We start from the raw sequence: 23,475 nt of genomic DNA on the forward strand, positions 1-23,475 counted from the left end.
GATCACTCCTAGGATCGAACGATTAAACGACATCGTGAGAGTTCCCCAAGTATGATTAGAGAATAGTGTGGTTTTCGTGCACGACGCCACATTAATTAGTACTCCATGATTACGAAGGCGATAGCATTCCTTATGGAAGTTCCAATACGCCTGCCAATATCAATTTGAATCCAGTGCGCGTAGACTCAACACAACCTCAGCCCCTTGCAAACTCCACTTTACCCAAGTTAGATCCATAAGGTCATTAATCAAATGGCGGCAAGCTCCCTCAATGACCCCACTGGCAATCTGATAGCCAGCATCCAACGCCTTGTCATAGCATAGCCTAGGACGGTTTTGTTACAGATAGCCTGCATACTTATCAATGGCCTCACGTTTTGTCATACCTCTTTGCTTGCACTCTGTCTGATTCACAAGACCACCTTGTTATACTCCTCCCTGAGTATCTTCATGGACCTTCTGCCACCCAGCTTTCAATAGCCTCATCCCCTCTTGTCGTGTAAGCAGTGACCTGCTTTCCACAAATATTCAAGTACATGGATAAAGTCCATGATGATGGTTGCCTTAACTTCCTTCTTTTTCATCATCAAGGTAATCAGCTTCCGCTTATAAGCGGTGCCCATCAACAACAATGACCCACTGCCGTTTCTTCTCTAGATCTCACCTAGCGCTTACGCGAAAGCTTCTTCTATCATGGCTTCCACCTCTCTTTCTACACTGGCACACACTCTCTTATTCTTGGTGGCAGAACAGAATTCAACAACGTTGTCGCTCTTCAGGTCCATATCCATGACCGATTCTACCGCTCGAAGATTGGTTGTAATAAACGATGGCTACCTGTGACATTAGTTTGCGATCTTTCTTCTCTCCCTGACTGATCTTGGTTTGCAGCTTCTACTGACTCTATTTGCGAGGTCTCCCGGGTTGCTTCCCTCAATCCTTCCGGGCACATCACCAAGCCCTTACCGTACAAACTGAGGATCTGCAGGTCTTCTGTTTGCTCAATCCACACCTTGCGCTGTTCCTACAAAACCTCAAAGTCTTGAGCCGTATCCATTACCAGTTGCATAGCCTGTCGTTTTCAACCATACCACGACAACTCTCACGATGTCGTTTAATCATAAGAGCGATCCATCACATCGATGACAATTTTTTTCTTACGCCACCAAAGTACTTATCAGTATTGAGGTTTAACTGAGCATCAAGCGGAAACACGCTTGATTGCTTCTGATGGTTGTAACTGCGACGCCTGATTACAAACACAACCAAGCTGGTCAGTTATCGGGAGGTATTTTCCCTAACGTGATTTCTCCGCTCACCGTCGCTACCAGTTACATACGATTGCTGCGGATCATAATTGGCCTGCTCATCCAGATACCCTTGGAGGAGAGGGCGCAACACTTCGTTACCTTCAGTCTGGATATAGCCACATATGGTACTATGCTCTTGTTAGATAACAGATTCAAGGTGCTGAATGATAGCATCCAAATGAGCACGAGCTGGTGAGAAGAAAGAATAATCTATGGTATTGGCATCGGATGCGTTAACAAAAGGCTATGTTATGGAATTATTGGTTTTACGACATTATATCCATAAAACCGTCTCTTTTTCGTTACCTGATATATCGAAAACCATGATGTTTTAGCAAGTGGATTGCCGTATCAAAAGAGCCTCCCCCGTTAGGAACCTACAGGCTATGCAATTGCTAGCGGATACGCTCAAGACTTTGAGGCTTGTTACGAACAGTGCAAGGTTGGGATTGGACAAACAGAAAACCTGCAGATCTTAAGTTTTGACGGTACAGGCTTGGTGATGCGCCAGTAATGGTTGAGGGAAACAATACGGAAGAAAGTGCACAAGAGTAAACATCAGCTGCACACTAGGCTCAGCCCGAGAGAAAAGAAAAATCACAACGAATGGCACTGGTAGCCACCGTTTATCCGGTAAACCCAAATCCTCGAACGACAGAGTCGGTCATGAATATGGACCGGAATGGCGGCAACATTGTTAAATTCCGTCCTCACACCAAGAATAAGAGAGTGTGGCCAGTGTAGAAAGAGAGACGAAAGCCGTGATAGAAGAAGCTTTCGAGGAAGAGCTCAGGCGAGATCAGGAACAGAAACAGCAGTTTGTCATTGTTATTGATGGGCACTCTCATCAGCGGAAACTGATTACCGTGATTATGAAAAAGAAGGTAGTTAAGGCAACAATCATCATGGACTTTATCCATGTACTTGAATATCTGTGGAAAGCAGGTCCCTGCTTACACGACAATGGTGATGATGCTATTGAAAGCTGAGTGGCAACACGGTCCATAAAGATACTCAGGGAAGAGTCTGACAAGGAGGCCTTGGGAATCAGACATAGTGCGAGCAAAGAGGTATGACAAAACGTGAGGCCATTGATAAGTGCGCAGACTATCTTCAAAAAACCGTCCCTAACTCTGCTATCACAAGGCGCTGGATGCTGGATATCCGATTGCCAGTGTAGTCATTGAGGGAGCTTGCTGCCATTTGATCAATGATCGTATGGATCTAACCTAGGCAAAGTGTAGTTTGCAAGGGGCATAGGCTGTGTTGAAGCTACGATCACTGGATTCAAGTGGAGATTGGCAGGCGTATTGGCACTTCTATAAGGAATACTCTCGCCTTCGTAATCATGGAGAACTAATGAATGTGGCGTCATAGCAAGGGAACCACACTCATACGATTTGAACTTCCCATGAGCGTTGAGCACACTTGATTGCCTATACCCTTACTCTGGCTATAAGGCACCAGCATCAGCCTTTGGGTTTGCTTAACATGGCCACTGTTACACTATCACCTCCTGTGGCATAGGTACTAGGAGAGTTGTCAGGAGCTAGCCTAGTAAAGCAAAATAAACTAAATCCCTGTACCATACTGACACATTAACCCAGACTGCTTACCATAAAGTCATGACCATCAAACAGATTATTGTCCATAAACTGGATCACTCTCATGGTTCAGAACAGTTACAGGCCATCCAAGCCTCCCGAAGCCTGACCTCTTCCACTTCTCTGGAGCTGGTACTGGATGATTTGTTGCAAACCTATAATAAAAAGCCTGACAAATGTTATGGGCAGTTCTCAGACTTGGCCGAAGATTGCTTTCCTGAACGTCTGAAAACTTATATTGAGCAGAATACGGAAGAACAGGCTTCCGGCTTTACTCAATTAACGTCTGAAACATTAACACTCCTTGGCCAAAGCCTGAGTGAGGCCGGAGCACTAAACGGTGGCTATGTTATGTTTTCAGATTACCAACATGGTCTGACCCGTTACTTGTTGCTCTGCATGCTCAGCAGTCAGAACAGCGTAACCATTACGGATGAACTCACCATCCAAGACACCTCTTATCTCGACACCGCCAGCATGTCTCTGGCCTGTCGTATCAATATCACAGACTGGCAGCAAAACCATGAGGCAGGACGCTATCTATCCTTTCTTCGCCCAAAGGGTGGTAAGCGTCTACGCACTGTGCTCCAAACAGTGATTGGCTGTAGTGAAACCAGCAGCAGCAAGGAAGAGGCTGATACCCTGCTCAAAGCAGTAGAAGCATACTGCCTAGAAGAGCCAGTTGAAGAAAACAGAACCATTGTTAAACGACAGGTTTATGATTACTGCCGGAACAAACTAGATGAGGATGGAAGCCTCTCCATGCAGGAGCTGACTGGCCACCTCAATAAGGCTGGGACGGATGATTTTGCCCGCTTTGTGAACATTCAGGATTACGACATGAGCACCCCCATATCTCCAGAGCGTCGAAAGCTGACACAACTGGTGCGGTACACAGGAAGAAGCCATGGTCTCAGCCTATCTTTCAATGCAGAACTTCTTGGTGGACAAATTCGTTATGATGAAACCAATGACCAGCTAATCATCACTGGAGTACCTGATAAGTTGAAAGAGCAGCTGAAGCAGGCCTAAGAGCTGGCATGCCTTGACCTGTCCATTCCAGAACAACTTCGATAGGGTGCAGCTCTTTTGATACGACAATGCAGCCGCTAAAACATCATGGCTTTCGATATATCAGGTAACGAAAAAGAGACGGTTCTATGGTGATATAACATCGTCAAACCAAGAACTCCATAACACCGTCTCTTGTGCACTCATCCTACGCCAATACCATCGCTTATTCATCCGTCTCACCAGATAGTCATCATGTGTACGCTATCATTCAGCACCTTGATACTTGAATATCTGTGGAAAGCCGGTCACTGCTTACACAACAATGGTGATTAGGCTATTAAAAGCTGAGTGGCAGAACGGTCCATGAAGATACTCAGGGAATAGTATATAAGGTGGCCTTGGGAATACGCCAAAGTGCGAGCAAGAGAGGTCTGACAAAACTCTATGCCATTGATAAGTATGCAGACTATTTCCAAAAACCTCCCAATGCACTGCTATGACAAGGAGCTGAATGCAAGCTATACAGATTGCAGTGGAGTCATTGATGGAGCTTGCCCCATTGGATCAATGACCGTATGGATCTCACTGGAGCAAAGTGGAGTTTGTAAGGGACATAGGCTGTGTTGAAGCTACGCTCACTGAATTCAAGTGGAGATTGGCAGGCGTATTGGAACTTCCATAAGGAATGCTCTCGCCTTGTAATCATAGAGAACTAATGAAAGGAGCGTTGAAGCAGGGGAACAACACCAATTGAGGTTTAACTGAGCATCCAGCGGGAACACGCTTGATTGCTTCCGCTGGCTATAACTGCAACGTCTAATTACGATAGAACCAAACAAACAGATCAGTTGTCGGAAGCTCTTTTTTCTAACGTTATTCCTCTGCTCACCGTCGCTACCAGTCACCAACGATGCTGCGGCTCATCATTGGCCTGTTTATTCAGATACCATTGGAGGAGAAGGCCAACACTGCATTGCTTCAGTCCGGATATAGCTCTCTATGGTGCCATGCTCTTGTTGGATAGAGGATTCAAGGTGCTGAATGATAGCGTCAAAATGATCACGAGCTGGTGAGAAGAATGAATAATCTAGGGTATTGGCATAGGATGCGTTCACAATAGCCGGTGTTATGTAGTTATTGGTTTGACGAAGTTATATAACCATAAAAACGTCTCTTTTTCGTTACCGGATATATCGAAAAACATGATGTTTTAGCGGCTGCATTGTCGCATCAAAAGAGCCGCATCCATTTGCGTTGTTTCATTTTCTGATATTGTTCGCCAAACTACAGTAGCTTGGTAGATATGGCACAGCCGGATGATAACTCCTACAGCACAATGATGGATGAAACGCTTTCAGCAGAAGACCCACGGTCATGTCTTAATATTATCGATCAATCCGTAATGGTGAATGACGTTATGACGCCTATGGTGTTCGAAGTATCGCCAGAGACCCCTGTGATTCAAGTTGCTGACGCAATGGTAAAAGGGTGCATTCATCTGATGATGGCGACTAAAGATCATTCTCTAGAGAGCGTTATCAGTACACTGGATCTGCTGTAGGTAATGACGCTTTAGATTCTTTATTCCACCTGAAAATGGCTCCTGTATGTTCAGGATACAGCATGTCCCTGTACCATTCCCTAAAAATTACTGCTGCATTACCAAGATACAGGACATCCCTGTACATACAAAAAGTACCGAAGCACCGTACCTTTCCAAAGAGTGCTAACCGCGTTAACTGTCACTAATGGAGAAGATTAACGAAAAATCTTCATTTCAACACGACGGTTCATCATGCGAGTTTCTTCTTCAGCATTGCTTGCGACATGGTTTCTTTTACCCTTACCACAGGCTGCGATGCGGCTCTCTTCAATGCCTTTCTGCATAAGGTACGCTTTAACAGCCAGCACCCGGTTTTCAGAGAGATCTTGGTTCACTTGGTCTGTACCTATGTTGCAGGTATAACCAGTCAGTTCAATACGCTTGGATTTACCCATGAGCTCTACAACGGCATCCAGCATCATGTGATCATTCATATCCAGATCATGAGTACCAAAATCAAATAGAACCGTCTTTGGTGTCTGATCAGCAATAGCGCAGTGCAGGCCTGCAACCATAGCACCAGTAACCATAGCAGCACCACCGCCAGCTAGATTGCTAAGAGCAGTGGGAACGCCCAGAGCCATCTTGCCTTTCACAGCACATTCAGACCAATTAGGGGTGGATTTGTAATCACCAGAAACCATTTCATTGCTGGTTTTCATCATGCCACAGCCTGCCATTAAGACTGCTGCTGTAAGAATGGCTGGTATTCTTAGTTGCCTTATCATGATACATTTTCATCCATGGTTTGATTGTTTTTTTGATTCCCTTTATTAGGAATTTATAAACAGTATAGTTATGTGATTTTTCATTGCGGTAGTGAGAAGGGAAAAGAAGACAACCGCTGGCGTGGAGTCTGTTTTTTGACGGCAAAACCACTATTTTGAGGATAAACGGTAGCTCTTGAAGAGCTACCTGTATCAAGAGAAAATCTATCTAACGTGAGTTCGATGATGAAAGCCAGTGAAGCCACAGCCACTTAGCTATCTTGCTGATAACAAACCAGAGAAAACGAACTGAAGGCTACCATGTCTATTGTAAGTGTATTCTGTGATGAGGATGATTCCTGCATGACATTTGAATCACAATGGCCTAGATAACTCATCTGTTATTCAAAAAAGCCTCCAGTGATATCTAGGCTATCGCTCAGTGAAAGAATGACCATCATCTATTCCCATCATAATGCTTTCGCAATTTAAAGCACTATTACCAGCGACTTATCACACACCATAAATCAGGCTATTTCCAGAACTTGGTATCATACAATTGTTTGTAGAACTCATGAAACAGGCTTTGATACCACTGCCAATTTATCTGAAGTTCAGTGCATGAGGCAACCAACGGGCCTGTCATTCATTTATTCTACACCTATTGTTGTCTGTGACAACTATAGGATCAACAGCCACAAGATCTTCAGTGAAAAGGCTAAACTGGAGAAAACATCTACAGGTTGTAAGTTACACCTTATCATTAGACATCTTGTTGTAGAAATTCTATCATTTTGCCTGACAACGGCTAACGCTGATACCATACACTAATACCAGATCTCATCGGAGAGTTAATGTGTTGGATTTATGAAGATAAGGACTATGTCTCTGAGAAGTTAGTAGCATGGTTGCAGGAGAAAACCTGAACCTAGCAACGAAAGTCAGGAAAATATGAAGCTAAAAGAGCTAAAGGCCCTTGATAAAATGATGTTGCGGAAACAGGCAGTAATAGAAAGCATAAATGATCAGTTTAAGAAATATTTCGCAAATTGAACATACTCGACATAGTTCACCATTTAACTTTGCTGTAAACCTGATGGCAGTACTGGTTGCCTATGCACGGCAGCCCAGAAAGCCAATATTGATGTTTCAATACTAACAGCAGGTGTACCAATGGCTTCCTGAGCGTCGAACTCACATTATCTACTTTGGGTGTGGTTCTTTTAATACGACACTGCAGCCGCTAAAACATCATGATTTTCGATATATCCGGTAACAAAAACGCGACGGTTTTATGGTGATATAACGTCGTCAAACCAATAACTACATAACACCGACTAGTGTAAACGCATCCTACGCCCATACCCTAGATTATTCATTCTTCTCACCAGCTAGCGATCACTTTGACGCTATCATTCAGCACCTTTAATCCACTATCCAACAAGAACATGGCACATAGAGAGCTATATCCGGACTTAAGGCAACGAAGGATTGCGCCTTCTCCTCCAATGGTATCTGGATAAACAGGCCAATAATGAGCCGCAGCAATCGTTGGTAACAAGTAGTGACGGTGAACAGAGAAATCACGTCAGAAAAAATACCTCACGACACCTAATAACCAGCTTATTTGGTTCTGTCGTAGTCAGGCGTCGCAGTTACAGCTAGCAGAAACAATCAAGCATGTTTCCGCTGGATGCTCAGTTAAACCTCAATACTGACCAATACTATAGATGGCATGAGGGAAAAAATTGTCAGCAATGTGATGGATCGCTCTTATGATCGAACGATTAAACGACATAATGAGATGTTGCCCAAATATGGTTGGGAAACAACAGGCTATGCAACTGGTAGCAGATACGGCTCAAGACTTTGAGAATTGTTACTAACGCGCAGGTTGTGATTGAACAAACAAAAGACCTGCAGATCCTCAGTTTTGCCGGGAAAGGCCTAGTGATGCACCATGAATGGTTGAGGGAAGCAACTAGGAAGAACGCGCAAAATAGTCAGCAGAAGCTGCAAACTAGGCTCAGTCCTGAATAGAAAAAAGATCGCAAACGAATGGCACAGGTAGCCACTGTTTATACGGTAAAACCCAATACTCGAACGGCAGAATCAGTCATGGATATGGATCTGAAGAGCAGTAACGTTGTTAAAATCCATCCTCCAGCTAGCAATAAGAGAGTGTTGGTCAGTGTAGAAAAAGAGGCGTAAGCCGTGATAGAAGAAGCTTTCGAGGAAGCGCTCAGGCTAGATCCTGAGCAAAAACAGCAGTTGATCATTATTATTTATGGGCACCATCATCAACGGTAACTAATTACCGATATTATGAAAAAAAATGGAGTTAAGGCAACCATCATCATGGACTTTATACCATGTACTAGAATATCGGTGGAAAGCCGGTCACTACTTACACGACAAAGGGGATGAAGCTATTGACAGCTAGGTGGCAGAACGGCCACTGAAGATACTCAGAGGAAAATCTGACAAGGTGCCCATGGACATCCGGCAAAGTACGAGCAAGACGAGGTCAGACAAAACTGGAGACCATTGATAAGTGTGCAGACTATATTCAAAAAAAAACGTCCCAAGCTCTGCTAGAACAAGGAACTGTACGCTGACTATCCGATTGCCAATGGAGTCATTGAGGGAGCTTGCCGCAATTTAATTAATGACCATATGGATCTAACTTGGGCAAAGTGGAGTTTACAAGGGGCTGAGGCTATATTGCAGCTACGCTCACTGGACTCAAGTGGAGATTGGCAGGCGTATGGGAACTTCCATAAGGAATGCTCTCCCTTCGTAATCATGACGAACGAATGAATGTGGCGTTGTAGAAAGGGAGCCACATCCAAAAGATAGCGACCCTAAATAACGTGAGTTCGCCGCTTCAATTTTGGCTACAGCATCTTGATTATAAGGGTTTATGCATAGTGATGTTTTTTGAAAAGTGCCAAATGGCTCCTTCTGGGCCTTTGCCAGCCAATAAAGTACTTAAATCACTCTTATTCTGTAACATGAATATGTATATAAAGGCTAGATCATATGTAGCGCAATAGGGTATCTTGTCGAACTCACGTTAAATATGGTTGTCTATTCTTATCCTTAGTGGAACTAAGTGGAACTAAGTGGAACCAGCTTGGTCTATGATTTTATCAAACCACAGTAGCAATTAGGGGTTTGATCTATGGCTATATCCGTGTCACCCACTATTGGAAATCCAAGGATTGTAAAATGGGGAAAATACTCAAACTGGTAGCTATTGTTGTAGTTAGCCATTTGCTTATTTATTTGACGTATGCAGTCGGAGATTATGATGTTGGTGTGGTAGAGCTGGAAACCATTGACCTAGATGACAATTCTGATTCAGATGAAAACGAAAGTAATATTAGTATTATTGTTGGATTGTTTAGAGCAACTCACGACATGCTCAAGGCAAATGACTATGTATGTGGTTCCGTTAATATTCAGGTTCAGGGAAACTGGAAGATCAAGTCTATTAAAGTATATGATGGTACTATCCAGAATCAGTTTCAATTCAATGACAATGGAAGCTCAACCTTTAAACCAAAATACGAAAATACTCGTTTTGTTCAAGTAAAGCAGGCTACTGGATATAGTGATTCATCAAGAACTTACGTATTGTCTCATCCAGTTCATGTTGACTTGACTATTGTTCAGACTGACGGAACTAACGAAACTACTTATCGGGTTCAGAAAGGAACCTGTAACGCAATTCAGCTGGGCAAAGTAGAAATGCAATTTTTAGGAGGAATTAATTTACCTTATCATGTTTGGCAGTCTGAACGAGACGATCAAACATGGATTGTTCATTCCATTAAATCCGAATATTACACTCCCGCTAATATCATAATATCTACAGACATTGGATCAAATTGATCATTATAAGTTCAGAAAAACTATATCATAAATACCATCTGACATAATACTCATTCTCGTCTAAACCTACGCACCTGGGGTTCCTAGAAGTAGGAAGTGCGTCATGGCCAAAACAAAATTAAGTTCCAGAAAGACATGGACCTTGCGGAATTCTTTCAGCAATATGGTCAGGAACAACAATTCTTGGACTAGTTTTTCAAATGGCGGTACGAGAATTAGTTTGGATGCAGCTCTTTTGATACAACAATGCAGCCGCTAAAACATCAGGGTTTTCAATATATCAGGTACCGAAAAAGAGACGTTTTTATGGTTATATACCGTTGTCAAACCAATCACTACATAACACCGTCTATTGTAAACCCATCCTAGGTCAATACCCTCGATTATTCATTCTTCTCGCATCTTGTGATCATTTTGACGCTATCATTCAGCACCTTGAATCCACTATCCAACAAGAGCATGGCACCATAGAGGGCTATATCCGGACTGCAGGCAACGAGGTGTTGCGCCGTCTCTTCCAAGGGTATCTAGATAAACAGGCCAATGATGAGCCGCAGCAATTGAGGTAACTGGTAGCGACGGTGCGCAGAGAAAGCACGTTAAGAAAAATACCTCACAACAACTGACCAGCTTGTTTGGTTCTATCATCATCAGGCGTCTCAGTTACAGCCAGCAACAACGATCAAGCGTATTCCCGCTGGATGCTCAGTTAAACCTAAATACTGACAAATACTCTGACGGCATGAGGGAAAAAATTGTCAGCGATATGATAGATCGCTCTTATGATCGAACTATTAAACGACATCAAGAGAGTTGCCACAGTACGGTTGAGAAACGACAGACCATGCACTTGGTAGCAGATACGGCTCAAAACTTTGAGGCTTTTTACGCACAGCGCAGGGTTGGGATTGAGCAAAAAGAAGACCTGCAGATCCTCAGTGTTGACGGTAGGAGCTTAGTTATGCGCCCGGAATAGTTGAGGGAAGCAACCAAGAAGAACGTGCAAAAAAGTCAGCAGAAGCTGCAAACCAAGCTCAGTCATGGATAGAAGAAAGATAGCAAACAAATGGCACAGGTAGCCACCGTTTATACAGTACAACCTAATCCTCGAACGACAAAATCGGTCATGGATATGGATCGGAAGAGCGACAACGTTGTGACATTCCATTCTCCAGCCAAGGAGAAGAGAATGAGGGCCAATATAGAAAGAGAAGTGGAAGACGTGATAGAAGAAGCTTTCGAGGAAGCACTCAGGCTAGATCCGGAGCAGAAACGCCAGTGGGTCATTGTTATTGATGGACACCATCATCAGCGAAAACTGATTACCGTGATTATCAAAAAGAAGGGAGTTAAGGAGACCATCATCATGGACTTTATCCATGTACTTGAATATCTGTGGAAAGCCGGTCACTACTTATACGACAATGGGATGAAGCTATGGAAAGCTGGATGGCAGAACGGTCCCTGAAGATAATTATGGGAGAATCTAACAATGTGCCACGGGAAATCAGGCAAAGTGCTAGCAAGAGAGGTCTGACAAAACGTAAGGCATTGATAAGTGAGCAGACTATCTTCAAACAAACCGTCCTAGGCTCTGCCTTGACAAGATGCTGGATGCTGATTATCCGATTGCCAGTGGAGTCATTGAGGGCGCTTGCCACCATTTGATCAATGACCGTATGGATCTATCCGCCGTAAAGTGGAGTTTGCAATGGGCAGAGGCTGTGTTGAAGCTACGCTCACTGGATTCAAGTGGAGATTGGAAGGCGTATGGGAACTTCCATAAGGAATGCTCGCGCCTGCGTAATCACCCAGCACTAATGAATGTGGCGTCGTAGCAAGAGAACCTCACCATTTACCGTTTGAACAGTGGGATTCAGGAAAATATCAATTGAGGGGTAGAACAACAGATCTTGGCTTAGGTAGAAAGGTGCTAATTAGCCTACTTTCATCCTCTGAAATACATGATGTTCGGTGGAATGATTTTGAAAAAAGTGCCTTATTCGCATAGTCCCTAATCTGAAACATGACCCGAAAGATCCGCTACAAAATTTTCATTCATAACGCTATGTTCTACTTTTTTAAAGACCCTGAAAGTTTAAAATCCCTGACTTACCTAAGGTTACAGCGTAAATAGTGTACATTAGCGCAACGTAATTACGTTTGACCTGCCGGCTATCGACGTGTAAGTCATGTGTTATTCGCTGGTTTCCATAGTATGGTCATATGGTCGTATTGGCTGAAGCTCTTGAGAATCAGGAAATGTTTTACTTTTCGGGAAAGTAAGAAAAGTCGAACATAGCGTTTCATGCATTCGGAGATCGGACGTGAATCCTTCGTATGGAAATGGATCCCAGAGAGGACTTGTCCAAATCTGAGCATTTTGTTGCAACTGTTTCATGGCAAAGTCCTATACAAAAAATGGCTGCTGTATTCACCACCACTAGGCAGGAAATTTGGCGAGAAGTCTTGGCCTGAACGCTATGGTTGCAAGAACGTTCAGGATAATCATTTATAGCAGATAGAAACAAAGAGGGTGTCTTCCAAGATGCAATGAACCTAAAGGAAAGCCTTATTTCCAACATGAAATGAGCATGTTATTTCTGATCTTTCGTACACGATTACTGGATGAAAATCATAATGCACAGGCTAATAAAACGCTCAAACAGGTAGAGGAACAACTTCAAACAGCAATGAATATCTAGCCCGGATGGGAATCCAAAAATAAGTGTTATCAATGGATTGAGACCACCACCAGACATTCCCGATACCGCAATCTGAGAAAGCCTGAGAAGAGGATGATCAGGCAATATTTAACCGTTGCTTCAGGCTATTCCAGAACCCAGATTACCAGCTTGATCAAGTAGTACTTTGACCAAGGCTGCCTTAAGCGTAAACAACTAACGGTCAATGGATTTAAATCTCGATATACAAAGGCGTATATTCAGCGGCTAGCGTAGACTGATCGGCGCCATAATGAGCTTAATGGACTGGAGGTAAAGATGATATGCGAACGGGCTTATCCGCGTGAAGATCATCGTTATGAGCAACTGACCGGCATTTCAGTTTCACATCTCTACAACTTGCACCGGGCAAAGACATATCAAACAGTTCGGCAGCATAAAAACGTCACTCGTTCTGTAAAGCGCACCATCGGCACTAGACGGAACCCACAGCCTGATAGACCGCCAAGTTGCATCAGGATGGATACTGTTCATCAGGTGGATAAAGCAAAATGGTTGTAGCATATCAATGCAGTGGATGAGGTAACCAAGTTCCAAGAGGTCTGTTCAATAGAATAAATTAATGAAGCTTTCTGATACCTATACTTGAAGAGTTACTGCCGGCTTTTCCATTCAAATTACATGGTTTACACTCAGCAACTGGTCTGAGTACATCAACTATCGTGTAGCTGATGTACTGTACAGTTTTCACATAAAGTTCACAAAATCAAGATCACGCAAGACAAATGACAATGCACTAGTTGAATCAAACAATGGTGCAATTATCAGGAAGATATTTGTCTATTTCCATATACCGCCACATAATGCTGACAAAGTTAACAATTTAATAAAAACTATCTGACACTTTACATCAACTTTCACAGGCCCTGTTTTTTCCTAAAATTATTATTTAACGTCAGTTCGATGGTGCAAAACAGGTGAATCCCAGCCTCTTAGCTATCTTGCGGACTTGCGGATACCAAACCATAGATAACGAACTGAAGGCTCCCGTATCTATTGTCAGTGTATTCTATGATGTGGATGATTGCTGCATAACATTTGAATCACAATGACATAGACAACTCATCTGTCATTCAAAACAGCCTACAGTGATATCCAAGCTATCGCTCAGTGAAATAATGACCACCATAATCTATTCCCATCAGAGTACCTTCCGCAATTTCAAGCACTATCCAGTGACTTATCACACAACATAAATCAGACTATCTCCTGACTTGGTATCCTACAATCGTTTTGTAGAATTAATGAACCAAGCTTTAATACCACTGACAGTTTATCTAGAGGCTCAGCGCATGTGGTAACCAACTGGCCTGTCATTCATTGAATCGACGCCCATCAGTGTCTGTGACAACCATAGGATCAACAGCCACACAGTCTTCAGTGAAGAGGCTAAACAGTGGAAAACGTCTACAGGTTGGAAGTTTGGCTTTAAGTTACACCTTATCATGAACCATCCTAGAGAAATTCTATCATTTTGCCTGACAACGGCTAACACCGATGACCGTAGCCCATACCAGATCTCATCGAAGAGTTAACTGGTTGTATTTATGAAGATAAGAGCTACGTCTATGAGAAGATGGTAGCCTAGTTGCTGGAGAAAGTCATGAACATAGTCACTAAAGTCAGGAAAAATATGAAGCCAAAAAACTTAAGCCCTGTGATAAAATAGTGTTGAGGGAACTGCAGTCATAGAAAGCGTAAATGAATGGCATGATTGATGGCCTATGCCACGAGAGCCACATATGGATATTCCGGTACTACCAGAAGGTGTCCCAATGGCTTTCTGAGTGGCGAACTCACGTTCTTTATGCAAAAGGCCAAAAGAGAAAAAAGTACCACTATAAAAATATGATGACGCCTTATAAAAAACTGAAATATCTGCCAGATTGGCAACAATATTTGAAGGAAGGAACTCCGCCTCATACTCTTGAGTCAAAGGCATGATCAATAAGCAATAACGAGGCGGCTGAACAACTCTAGTCCAGCCGCGAATCGCTATTTAAAACCATTTTTGAACGAAAGGCCTGAAATCACTGACTTACACTCTTTATCAGGCTCATCTTATGATTGGAAAATACTGAGGGCAAGCAATGGAACCACTAACAAATGTTTCATTACCCAGTGGTACTGTTTCGGTTCCACTAGGAAATTTAGTAAGCTGTCCACCAGAGTTACCTGTTCTAGCAGGTGGGTATAACGTTAGCAGTGCAGAAATAACAAAAAAATTGCCTGAATATCACCCCTCTGGGGAACGTATCGGTAATTCAGATAAACCGTCTTATGCTTCTATGGCGAAGTGTAATAAGATTCGTAAAGTAAAGGAGTCTGAACCAACAAAGGGTTTAACACCGGTTGATTCAGGTCCTGCTACTGATTTATCTGAAAATCCTTTTGCCTTAGTGGATCCAAACACTGCCACAACCAGTGAAAGGCTGCGTAAACCTGAAAACCCACCAAGAATGATCAAGGTGGACTACTCATGTGTAGGAGAGCAGAAAAAATGGGCATGGCAAAAAGCGAGTGATCCAGAACTTTGGTCTCATAAAGCCGAGAAGCTCTATACTTCTGCCAGCCAAACTATCAGAGGGGAGACTCATAAGCAGGCACTCGAGACGTACACAAACATTACGGCTCGCTTTCCTAGGTCAGTTTTTGCCATTTTAGCTAAACTGGCTCTGGCTGAGCGGTTTGTTGATATTCCAGACTTTACATCTCTAAAGGGTGAGGCCGGAGTCTTGGTTACTCTTTGTGAGCATAGCCACCGAGATTTCTGTGAAGGCTGTGACAATAGGACGCCAGTCAAAACCTCAGTTCAAAATATGATTGATCTAAGTCAACGTATAGAATCATGCTTCGTGGGTTATTTCTCTAAGCTGGCTCCTCTGATAAGTAAGCAGAAGGATATTATTACTGAGCTTATGGAATTTTGTAAGTGTTTTGGACATAAGCCAATCTGTCAACCAGACAAGTCTCGCGTTACTGCACTTATAGATAACTTGAGAGTTCAAATTGATATGATGGATGATGAAATAATAGAAGTACTGTCGGTGTCATTCAATATCCAAAGCAGTCTAAAGATGCTTAAAAGTACTTTATTGGTTCGTGATGAGTGGAGAAAATTGGTTCGAAAGACAGGAAGGACTATTCCTGAAGATTTACAACTGAAGATGCCAAAAGAAACCTCCATTTATATTAATGACATTAATTTTTGTTTAAAGGAATTGAATGACTTTCAGAGTATGCATGTTTCTGACAAACTTCTCTTTAATCAGCTGACATATGCTATAAATGCATAGTTCTCAAAATTATTGTTTAAGCCTTTTGAAGGTTGTTTATCTGCCCGATCAGTTTGGAGAAAAAATTCCAGACCTCTCGGTGCGTAAGCCTACATTAAGTGTTTATGTGTAAATTTTTAAACCATAGTAAGACGCTATCTGGCAACATAACAATAAGCAGAAAGAGAATGGCCTTTTCTTTGAGGACATCAAGATATTAAAAAAGTAATACACAGGTTTTGCTCACGCAACGTTATCAGCACTGAATTGTGTTGGTTTTGGAGTCAGTGGAGCCACTGTGCCCAGAATGATCAATGAGCACAAGGCAGAAGTCACAGGTAGCCTAGCAGATCAATTTTAGTGCGGTCCTTTTGATACGACAATGTAGCCGCTAAAACATTAGGGTTTTCGATATATCCGGTACGAAAAAGAGGCTGGTTTATGGTGATATAACGTCACCAAACCAATCACTCCATCACACCGTCTCTTTCCAGTTACCGGATATATCGAAAACCATGATGTTGTAGCGGCTACATGGTCGTGTCAAAAGAGCCGCACCCAGTGAAGATTGGCAGGCGTATTAGAACTTCCACAATGAATGCTCACGCCTTCGTATTCGTGGAAACTAATGAATTGGGCGTCGTAGCAAGGTAACCACACCAGATCAATTTATTACGTCACAATAGGAGTATGATCCTAATCATAAGGTAAAAACCGTTGCAAAACTGCATCACATTCCTGTTGAAGTAGATCGTTTTCAAGAGAATATTGCCCTAGGGAGTGGTATTACTAATACCTTTCTGATCAAAAATTCAAAAGAAAATGTTCTGTTTATACTGGTACGCGATGTTCGACTTTTTTTAGAGCCATGAAAGTCTAAAATCCCTGACTTTCCAATAGTTACAGCGCACATAGTGTACGTTAGCGCAACATAATTAACGTGGGTTAGACGGTGCAGGACCGGTAGCCACAGCCACTTAGCTATCTTTCGGATACCAAACCATAGGTAACGAACTGGAGGCTCCCGTGTCAATTGTAAGTGTATTCTGCGATGTGGATAATTTCTGCATAACATTTTAATCACAATGGCATAGGCACCTAATCTGTCATTCAACAAAGCCTCCAGTGATATCTAGGCTGTCGCTCAATGAAAGAATGACCATCATCATCTATTACCATCAGAGTGCCTTTCGCAATTTCAAGCACTATTACCAGCGACTGACCACATAACATAAATCAGACTATTTTCAGAACCTAGTATCCTGCAATAGCTTTGTAGAACTCATGAAACAGGCTTTGATACCACTGACGGTTTATCTAAAGTCTCCGTGCATGTGGCAACCAACAGGTCTGTAATTCATTGAATCGACGCCCATAGTTGTCTGTGACAACCATATGATCAACAGCCACTGGTCTTCAGTGAAGAGACTAAACGGTGGAAAACTTCTATAGGTTGAAAGTTTGGTTTTAAATTACACCTTATCATTAACCATCTAGTAGAAATTCTATCATTTCGCCTAACGACGGCTAACCACGATTACCGTAAACTAAGTATCAGATCTCATAAAAAAGGTCACTGGTTGGATTTATGGAGATAAGAGCTATGTCTCTGAGAAGTTGGTAGCCTAGTTGCGGGAGAAAGACCTGAACATAGTAACTAAATTCAGAAAAAATATTAAGCCAAAAAAGCTGAAGGCCTTTGATAAAGTAATGTTGCGGAAACTGGCAGTAATAGAAAGCGTAGATAATCAGTTGAAGAATATTGCTCAGATCGAACATACTAGACACCGTTCACCATTTCACTTTGCTGTACACCTGATGGCAGGATTGATTGCCTATACACGCAACCTAGAAAGCCACATACTGATGTTTCGATACTAACAGAAGGGTACCAATGGTTTTCTGAGCGTTGAACTCATGTTAATTATGATAAATCTGCTGTATATTAACGTGTAAGTTGGTAGTTATCTAAGTTTCCCAAAGTTTAGTCGTATTGGTTGAAGCTCTTGAAAATCAGGGGATGTTCGACTTTTCTGAAAAGTAAGAAAAGTCAAACATCGCCTGACTGGTCTACCACCTCAGGTGGCAAAGCATAAACGCCTGCTACAGGGCACTGCAGGAGGTGATGTTGCCTATCTATATCGTGCCGTGCTTTTACACTCTCATGGCGACCATATTGAGGGTCTCAGGTATTGGCAGTCAGAATACTAGGATGCAAAAGCTATCGTTCTCGGAAAGGCAGTGGTACCTGAAAGATCTGAAACAGTTTTTCTGTGATTGTAATCGCACCCTCTACACCTTTATGCCTGAGCTGATATAGCAAGTATTTTCCGTACACTTTTTTACGCTGCCCTAGTACGTTCCTGTTCATACACGAACGGTGCCAAGTAGCCATCAGTAGAGTATTTCCACTGTAGATTATAAAACACTTCAATATATTCCAAGATTGCCTGCCTTGCCTCGGCAGGAAGTCCTCATGATGAGTCAGTTCTTTCTTCAGTGTATGAAAGAAGCTCTCAGCTACAGCATTATCCCAGCAGTTACCTTTGCGGCTCATGCTGCATATATAGCCATTGTCATTAAGCAACTACTAATAGCTGATCAGAGACATATTGACTACCACGATTACTGTGAACCAAAAGACCTTCCTGTGGCCATCGCTTACACATCGCGATTCCCAGCAAGTCAGTGACCAGCGTTGCTGTCATTCTGCCACACATAGACCAACCTACAACGACCACGGAGCACACGTCTATGAAGACAGACAGGTACAGCCAGACATCACGAGTTGGCACACACGTAATGTCGCCAGCATACGACTGATTAGGCTGTGCCAGCTGTAAATATCGACCCAACACATTTTATGTCACTGGTTTGTTATGGCGGGAATTTGTGGTTACTTTAAACTTGTGGGTGGTTCTTTTGATACGACAATGCAGCCGCTAAAGCATTATGGTTTTCGATATATCCGGTAACAAACAAGAGACAGTTTTATGGTGATATGACGTCGTCAAACCAACAATTCCATAACACCATATATTGTGAACTCATCATACGCCAATACCATCGATTATTCATTATGCTCACCATCTCGTGATCATTTGGACGCTATCATTCAGCACCTTAAATCCACTATCCACCAAGAGCATGGCACCATAAAGGGCTATATCCGGACTAAAGGCAACAAAGGTTACGCCTCATCCTCCAAGGGTATCTGGATAAACAGGCCAATGATGAGCCACAGCAATCGGCGGTAACGGCGAGCAGAGAAATCACGTTAGGAAAAATATCGCCAGACAACTGACCAGCTTGTTTGGTTCTGTTGTAATCAGGCATCGCAGTTACAACACGCGGAAACAATCCAGCGTGTTTCCACTGGATGCCACGTTAAACTTCTATACTGACAAGTCCTCTGGTAGCATGAGGGACAAATTGTCAATGATGTGATGGAACGCTCTTATAATCGAGCGATTAAACGACATGGTGAGAGTTGTCAAGGTATGGTGGGAAAACGACAGACTATGCAACTGGCAGCTGATACGACTCAAAACTGTGAGGCTTTTTACGAACAGCGCAAAGTTGTGATTGAGCAAACAGAAGATCTGCATATCCTCAGTTTTGACGGCAAGGACTTGGTGATGCGCTAGGAATGGTTGAGATAGGCAGCCAAGAAGAACGCGCAAAAGAGTCAGCATAAGCTGCAAACTAGGCTCAGTCCCGTAGAGAAGAAAGATCGCAAACGAATGGAACAGGTAGCCACCGTTTATACGGTAAAACCCAATCTAGAACAGCAGAATCGGTCATGGATATGGATAGGAAGAGCGACAACGGTATTAAATGCCGTCCTCCAGCCAGAAATAAGAAATAGTGGCCCGTGTAGAAAGATAGGAGGAAACCGTGATAGGAGAAGCTTCTTAGGAAGCGCGCAGGCTAGATCCGTAGTAGAAACGGCAGTGGGTCATTATTGATGGGCACCATCATCAGCGGGAACTAATTACAGTGATTATGAACAAGAAGGGAGTTAAGGCAACCATCATCATGGACTTTATCAATGTACTTCAATATCTGTGGAAAGCCGGTCACTGCTTACACGACAAGGGGATGAGGCTATTGAAAGATGGGGGGCAGCACGGTCCCTAGAGATACTCAGGGGAGAGTCTGACAAAGTGGCCCCGGGAATACGGCAAAGTGCGAGCAAGAGAGGTCTGACAAAACTGTATACCATTGTTAAGTATGCAGACTATCTGCAAAAAAAAACCGCCCAAGGCTCTGCTATGACAAGGCGCTGGATACTGGCTATCCAATTGCCAGTGGAGTCATTGAGGGAGCTTGCCTCCATTTGATCAATGACCGTGTGGATCTGTCTTGGGCAAAATTCAGTTTGCAAGGGAGAGAGGCTCTGTTGAAGCTACGCTCACTGATTCAAGTGGAGATTGACAGGCGAATTGGAACTTCCATAAGGAATGCTATCGCCTTCGTAATCATTGAGAACTAATGAATGTGGCGTTGTAGTCAGGAAACCACACCATTTAAACTTCCTCCTAGTTTTGCAGAAGATGTTTTCTTCATTCATCAAGCGACGAATCTTCTGCCCACTGACATGTTTGCCAATATCAGCCAGATCGTATTTAATGCAACTCTCACCGTAAGTTTGGCCACTCGTCTCATGTATGGCCTTGATATTTAATGTAAGTTGATGGTGACAGACAGGAGAGCCACAGCCACTTAGCTATCTTTCGGATCCCAAACTATAGATAACGAACTGGAGGCTCCAGTGTCTATTGTCAGTGTATTCTGTGATGTAAATGATGTATGCATAACATTTTAATCACAATGGCATAGACAACTCATATGTCATTCCAAACAGCCAACAGTGATCTCTAGGCTATCGCTCAGTGAAACAATAACCATCATCATCTATTTCTATAAGAGTACCTTTCGCAATTTCAAACACGATTACCAGCAACTGATCACACAACATCAATCAGACTATTTCCAGAACCTGATATCCTACAATCGCTTTGTAGAACTCATGAACAGGCTTTGAACCACTGACGATTTATCTAAAGTCTCAGTGCATGTGGCAACCAACTGGCCTGTCATTCATGGAATCTACGCCCATAGTTGTCTGTGACAACCATATGATCAACAGCCACAAGGTCTTCAGTGCATAGGCTAAACGAAGGAAAACGTCCACAGGATGGAAGTTTGATTTTAAGTTACACCTTATCATTAACCATCTTAGAGAAATTCTACCATTTTGCCTGACAACGGCTAACACCGATAACCGTAAACTAGTACCAGATCTCATCGCAGAGTTAACGGGTTGGATTTATGTAGATAAGGGCTGTGTCTCTTAGAAAGTAGTAGCCTAGTTGCAGGAAAAAGGCCTGACCCTAGTAACTAAAGTCAGGAAAAATATGAAGCCAAAATAGCTGAAGGCATTTGATAAAATGATGTTGAGGAAACGGTCAGTAATAGGAAACATAAATGATCAGTTGAAGAATATTTTGCAGATCGACGTACTAAACACAGTTCACCAGTTAACTTTACCGTAAACCTGATGGCAGGATTGATTGCCTATGCTCGGTAGCACAGAAATCCACATATTGATGTTTCGGCACTAACAGAAGGTGTCCAAATGCCTTTCTTAGCGTCGAACTTACGTTAGATGAACATTAGTTCTACGCTTTAATTTTGACTACAACCCTTGGAGTTTAAAGGCTTGAGACATGTGATGTTTTTTGAAAAGTGCCTAATGGCTAATTCTGACCCTTTGCCAGCCAATAAAGTACTCAAATCACTCTTTTCCTGTAACATGAATATGTACAAAAAGTCTGAGGCATATGTAGCGCAAGGGATTATCTCGTCGAACTCACGTTAGATTATGTAAAAGAAGGGAGTTAAGGCTACCATCATCATGGACTATATCTATGTACTTGAATGTCTGTAGAAAGTCCGTCACTGCTTACACGACAATGGGTATCAGGTTATTGAAAACTGGGTGGCAAACCGGTCCCTGAAGATACTCATGGGAGAGTCTGACAAGGTGGTCATGGAAATCCAGCAAAGTGCGAGCAAGAGAGGTCTGACGAAACTATAGTCCATTGATAAGTGTGTAGACTATTTTCAAAAAACCGACCTAAGCTCTGCTACGACAATGCACTGGATGCTAACTATCCGATTGCCAATGGAGTAATTGAGGGAACTTGCCACCATTGGATCAATCTCCGTATGGATCTACCGTGGCAAAGTGGAGTTTGCAAGGGGCTGAGGTTGCGTTGAAACTACGCTCCATGGATTCAAGTGAAGATTTGCAGGTGCATTGGAACTTCCATAAGGAATGCTCTCGCCTTCGTACTCATGGAGAACTAAATTAATACGCCGCCGTAACATGGGAACCTCACCAAACGCCTTTGTAGCCACTTACCCGCAACTCCGGTAGCAGTTTAAAGAACACGTCTGCATCGCCACAACCAAGACACATAATTCCCAAGTATGCCGGTAGCTGCTGCAAAGTGCCAAACATATACTAGACGATGTTTTCATACCACATATACCCTTGGGTAACAATGGTTCGATTGGTACGCCATTACTGGAAGAAATTGTCCATAGTTTTAGTCTTCTTAGAGGAAACTATGAAAAAAGCATTGACGAACACTCATGACTAATGGTTTATCCTCTAGCCGTAACCGCTACAATCAGTTCAGTTTGATGACTAAATAGCCGCTTTAGGAGTTAATATCTGAATGAAACCACTGGTTGTCTTTGCCCACCACGTTCCTGATAGTTACAACACCGGTATATTTAAGGTGATTTGCGAGTAGGTAACGGCAACATGGATCTAGGTCCAAACTCTGGATCTTTATAAGAAAAACGTTGAGCCCAGAATGAGCACCGCTGAAAGACTGACCTATAGGGACAAAAACAACACAGCTACTGTGGAGAAATATGTTAAGCAACTGCAATTGGCTTAAGCACTGATCATGATCCATCCAACCTAATGGATAGGACCACAGGCGATCCTGAAAAGCTGGCTGGATCGTGTATGGCTACCTTCCATAATTGCCAACTTTGGCTCTGAGGTAGTTAAACCGAAGATGACCAACCTGAAGAAAATTCTGATCATAACCACACATGGTGCATCCCGTTGGCAGATAGCCATGATAGGGAACCATCCCTGCAAGATGCTGAGGCTGAGTTTAAAAGCCGCCACCAAATGCAAGGACATTGACTGGCTGGCTCTCTACAGCATGGATAAAATCACCAAAGCACAGTTAAGCCAGTTTCTGGAAAAAGTGTACCGTAAGATCCAGCATTT

At 42.9% G+C, this 23,475-nt stretch overlaps 1 protein-coding gene across 1 annotated transcript; it reads right to left on the reverse strand.

The window, feature by feature from the left end:
• Nucleotides 1-5,686: 5,686 nt before the first annotated feature.
• Nucleotides 5,687-6,115, reverse strand: LOC311328468 (outer membrane protein A-like; the record flags this gene model as incomplete). Its single annotated transcript, XM_084462434.1, has 1 exon — nt 5,687-6,115. The coding sequence occupies one exon, from the start codon at nt 6,113-6,115 to the stop codon at nt 5,687-5,689; it is 429 nt and encodes a 142-aa protein (XP_084318560.1).
• Between the last annotated feature and the right edge of the window lie 17,360 nt (nt 6,116-23,475).

The sequence above is a fragment of the Borostomias antarcticus genome, assembly GCF_949987555.1.
Source record: "Borostomias antarcticus genome assembly, contig: scaffold_63, whole genome shotgun sequence".
NCBI classification, from domain to species: Eukaryota; Metazoa; Chordata; class Actinopteri; order Stomiiformes; family Stomiidae; genus Borostomias; species Borostomias antarcticus.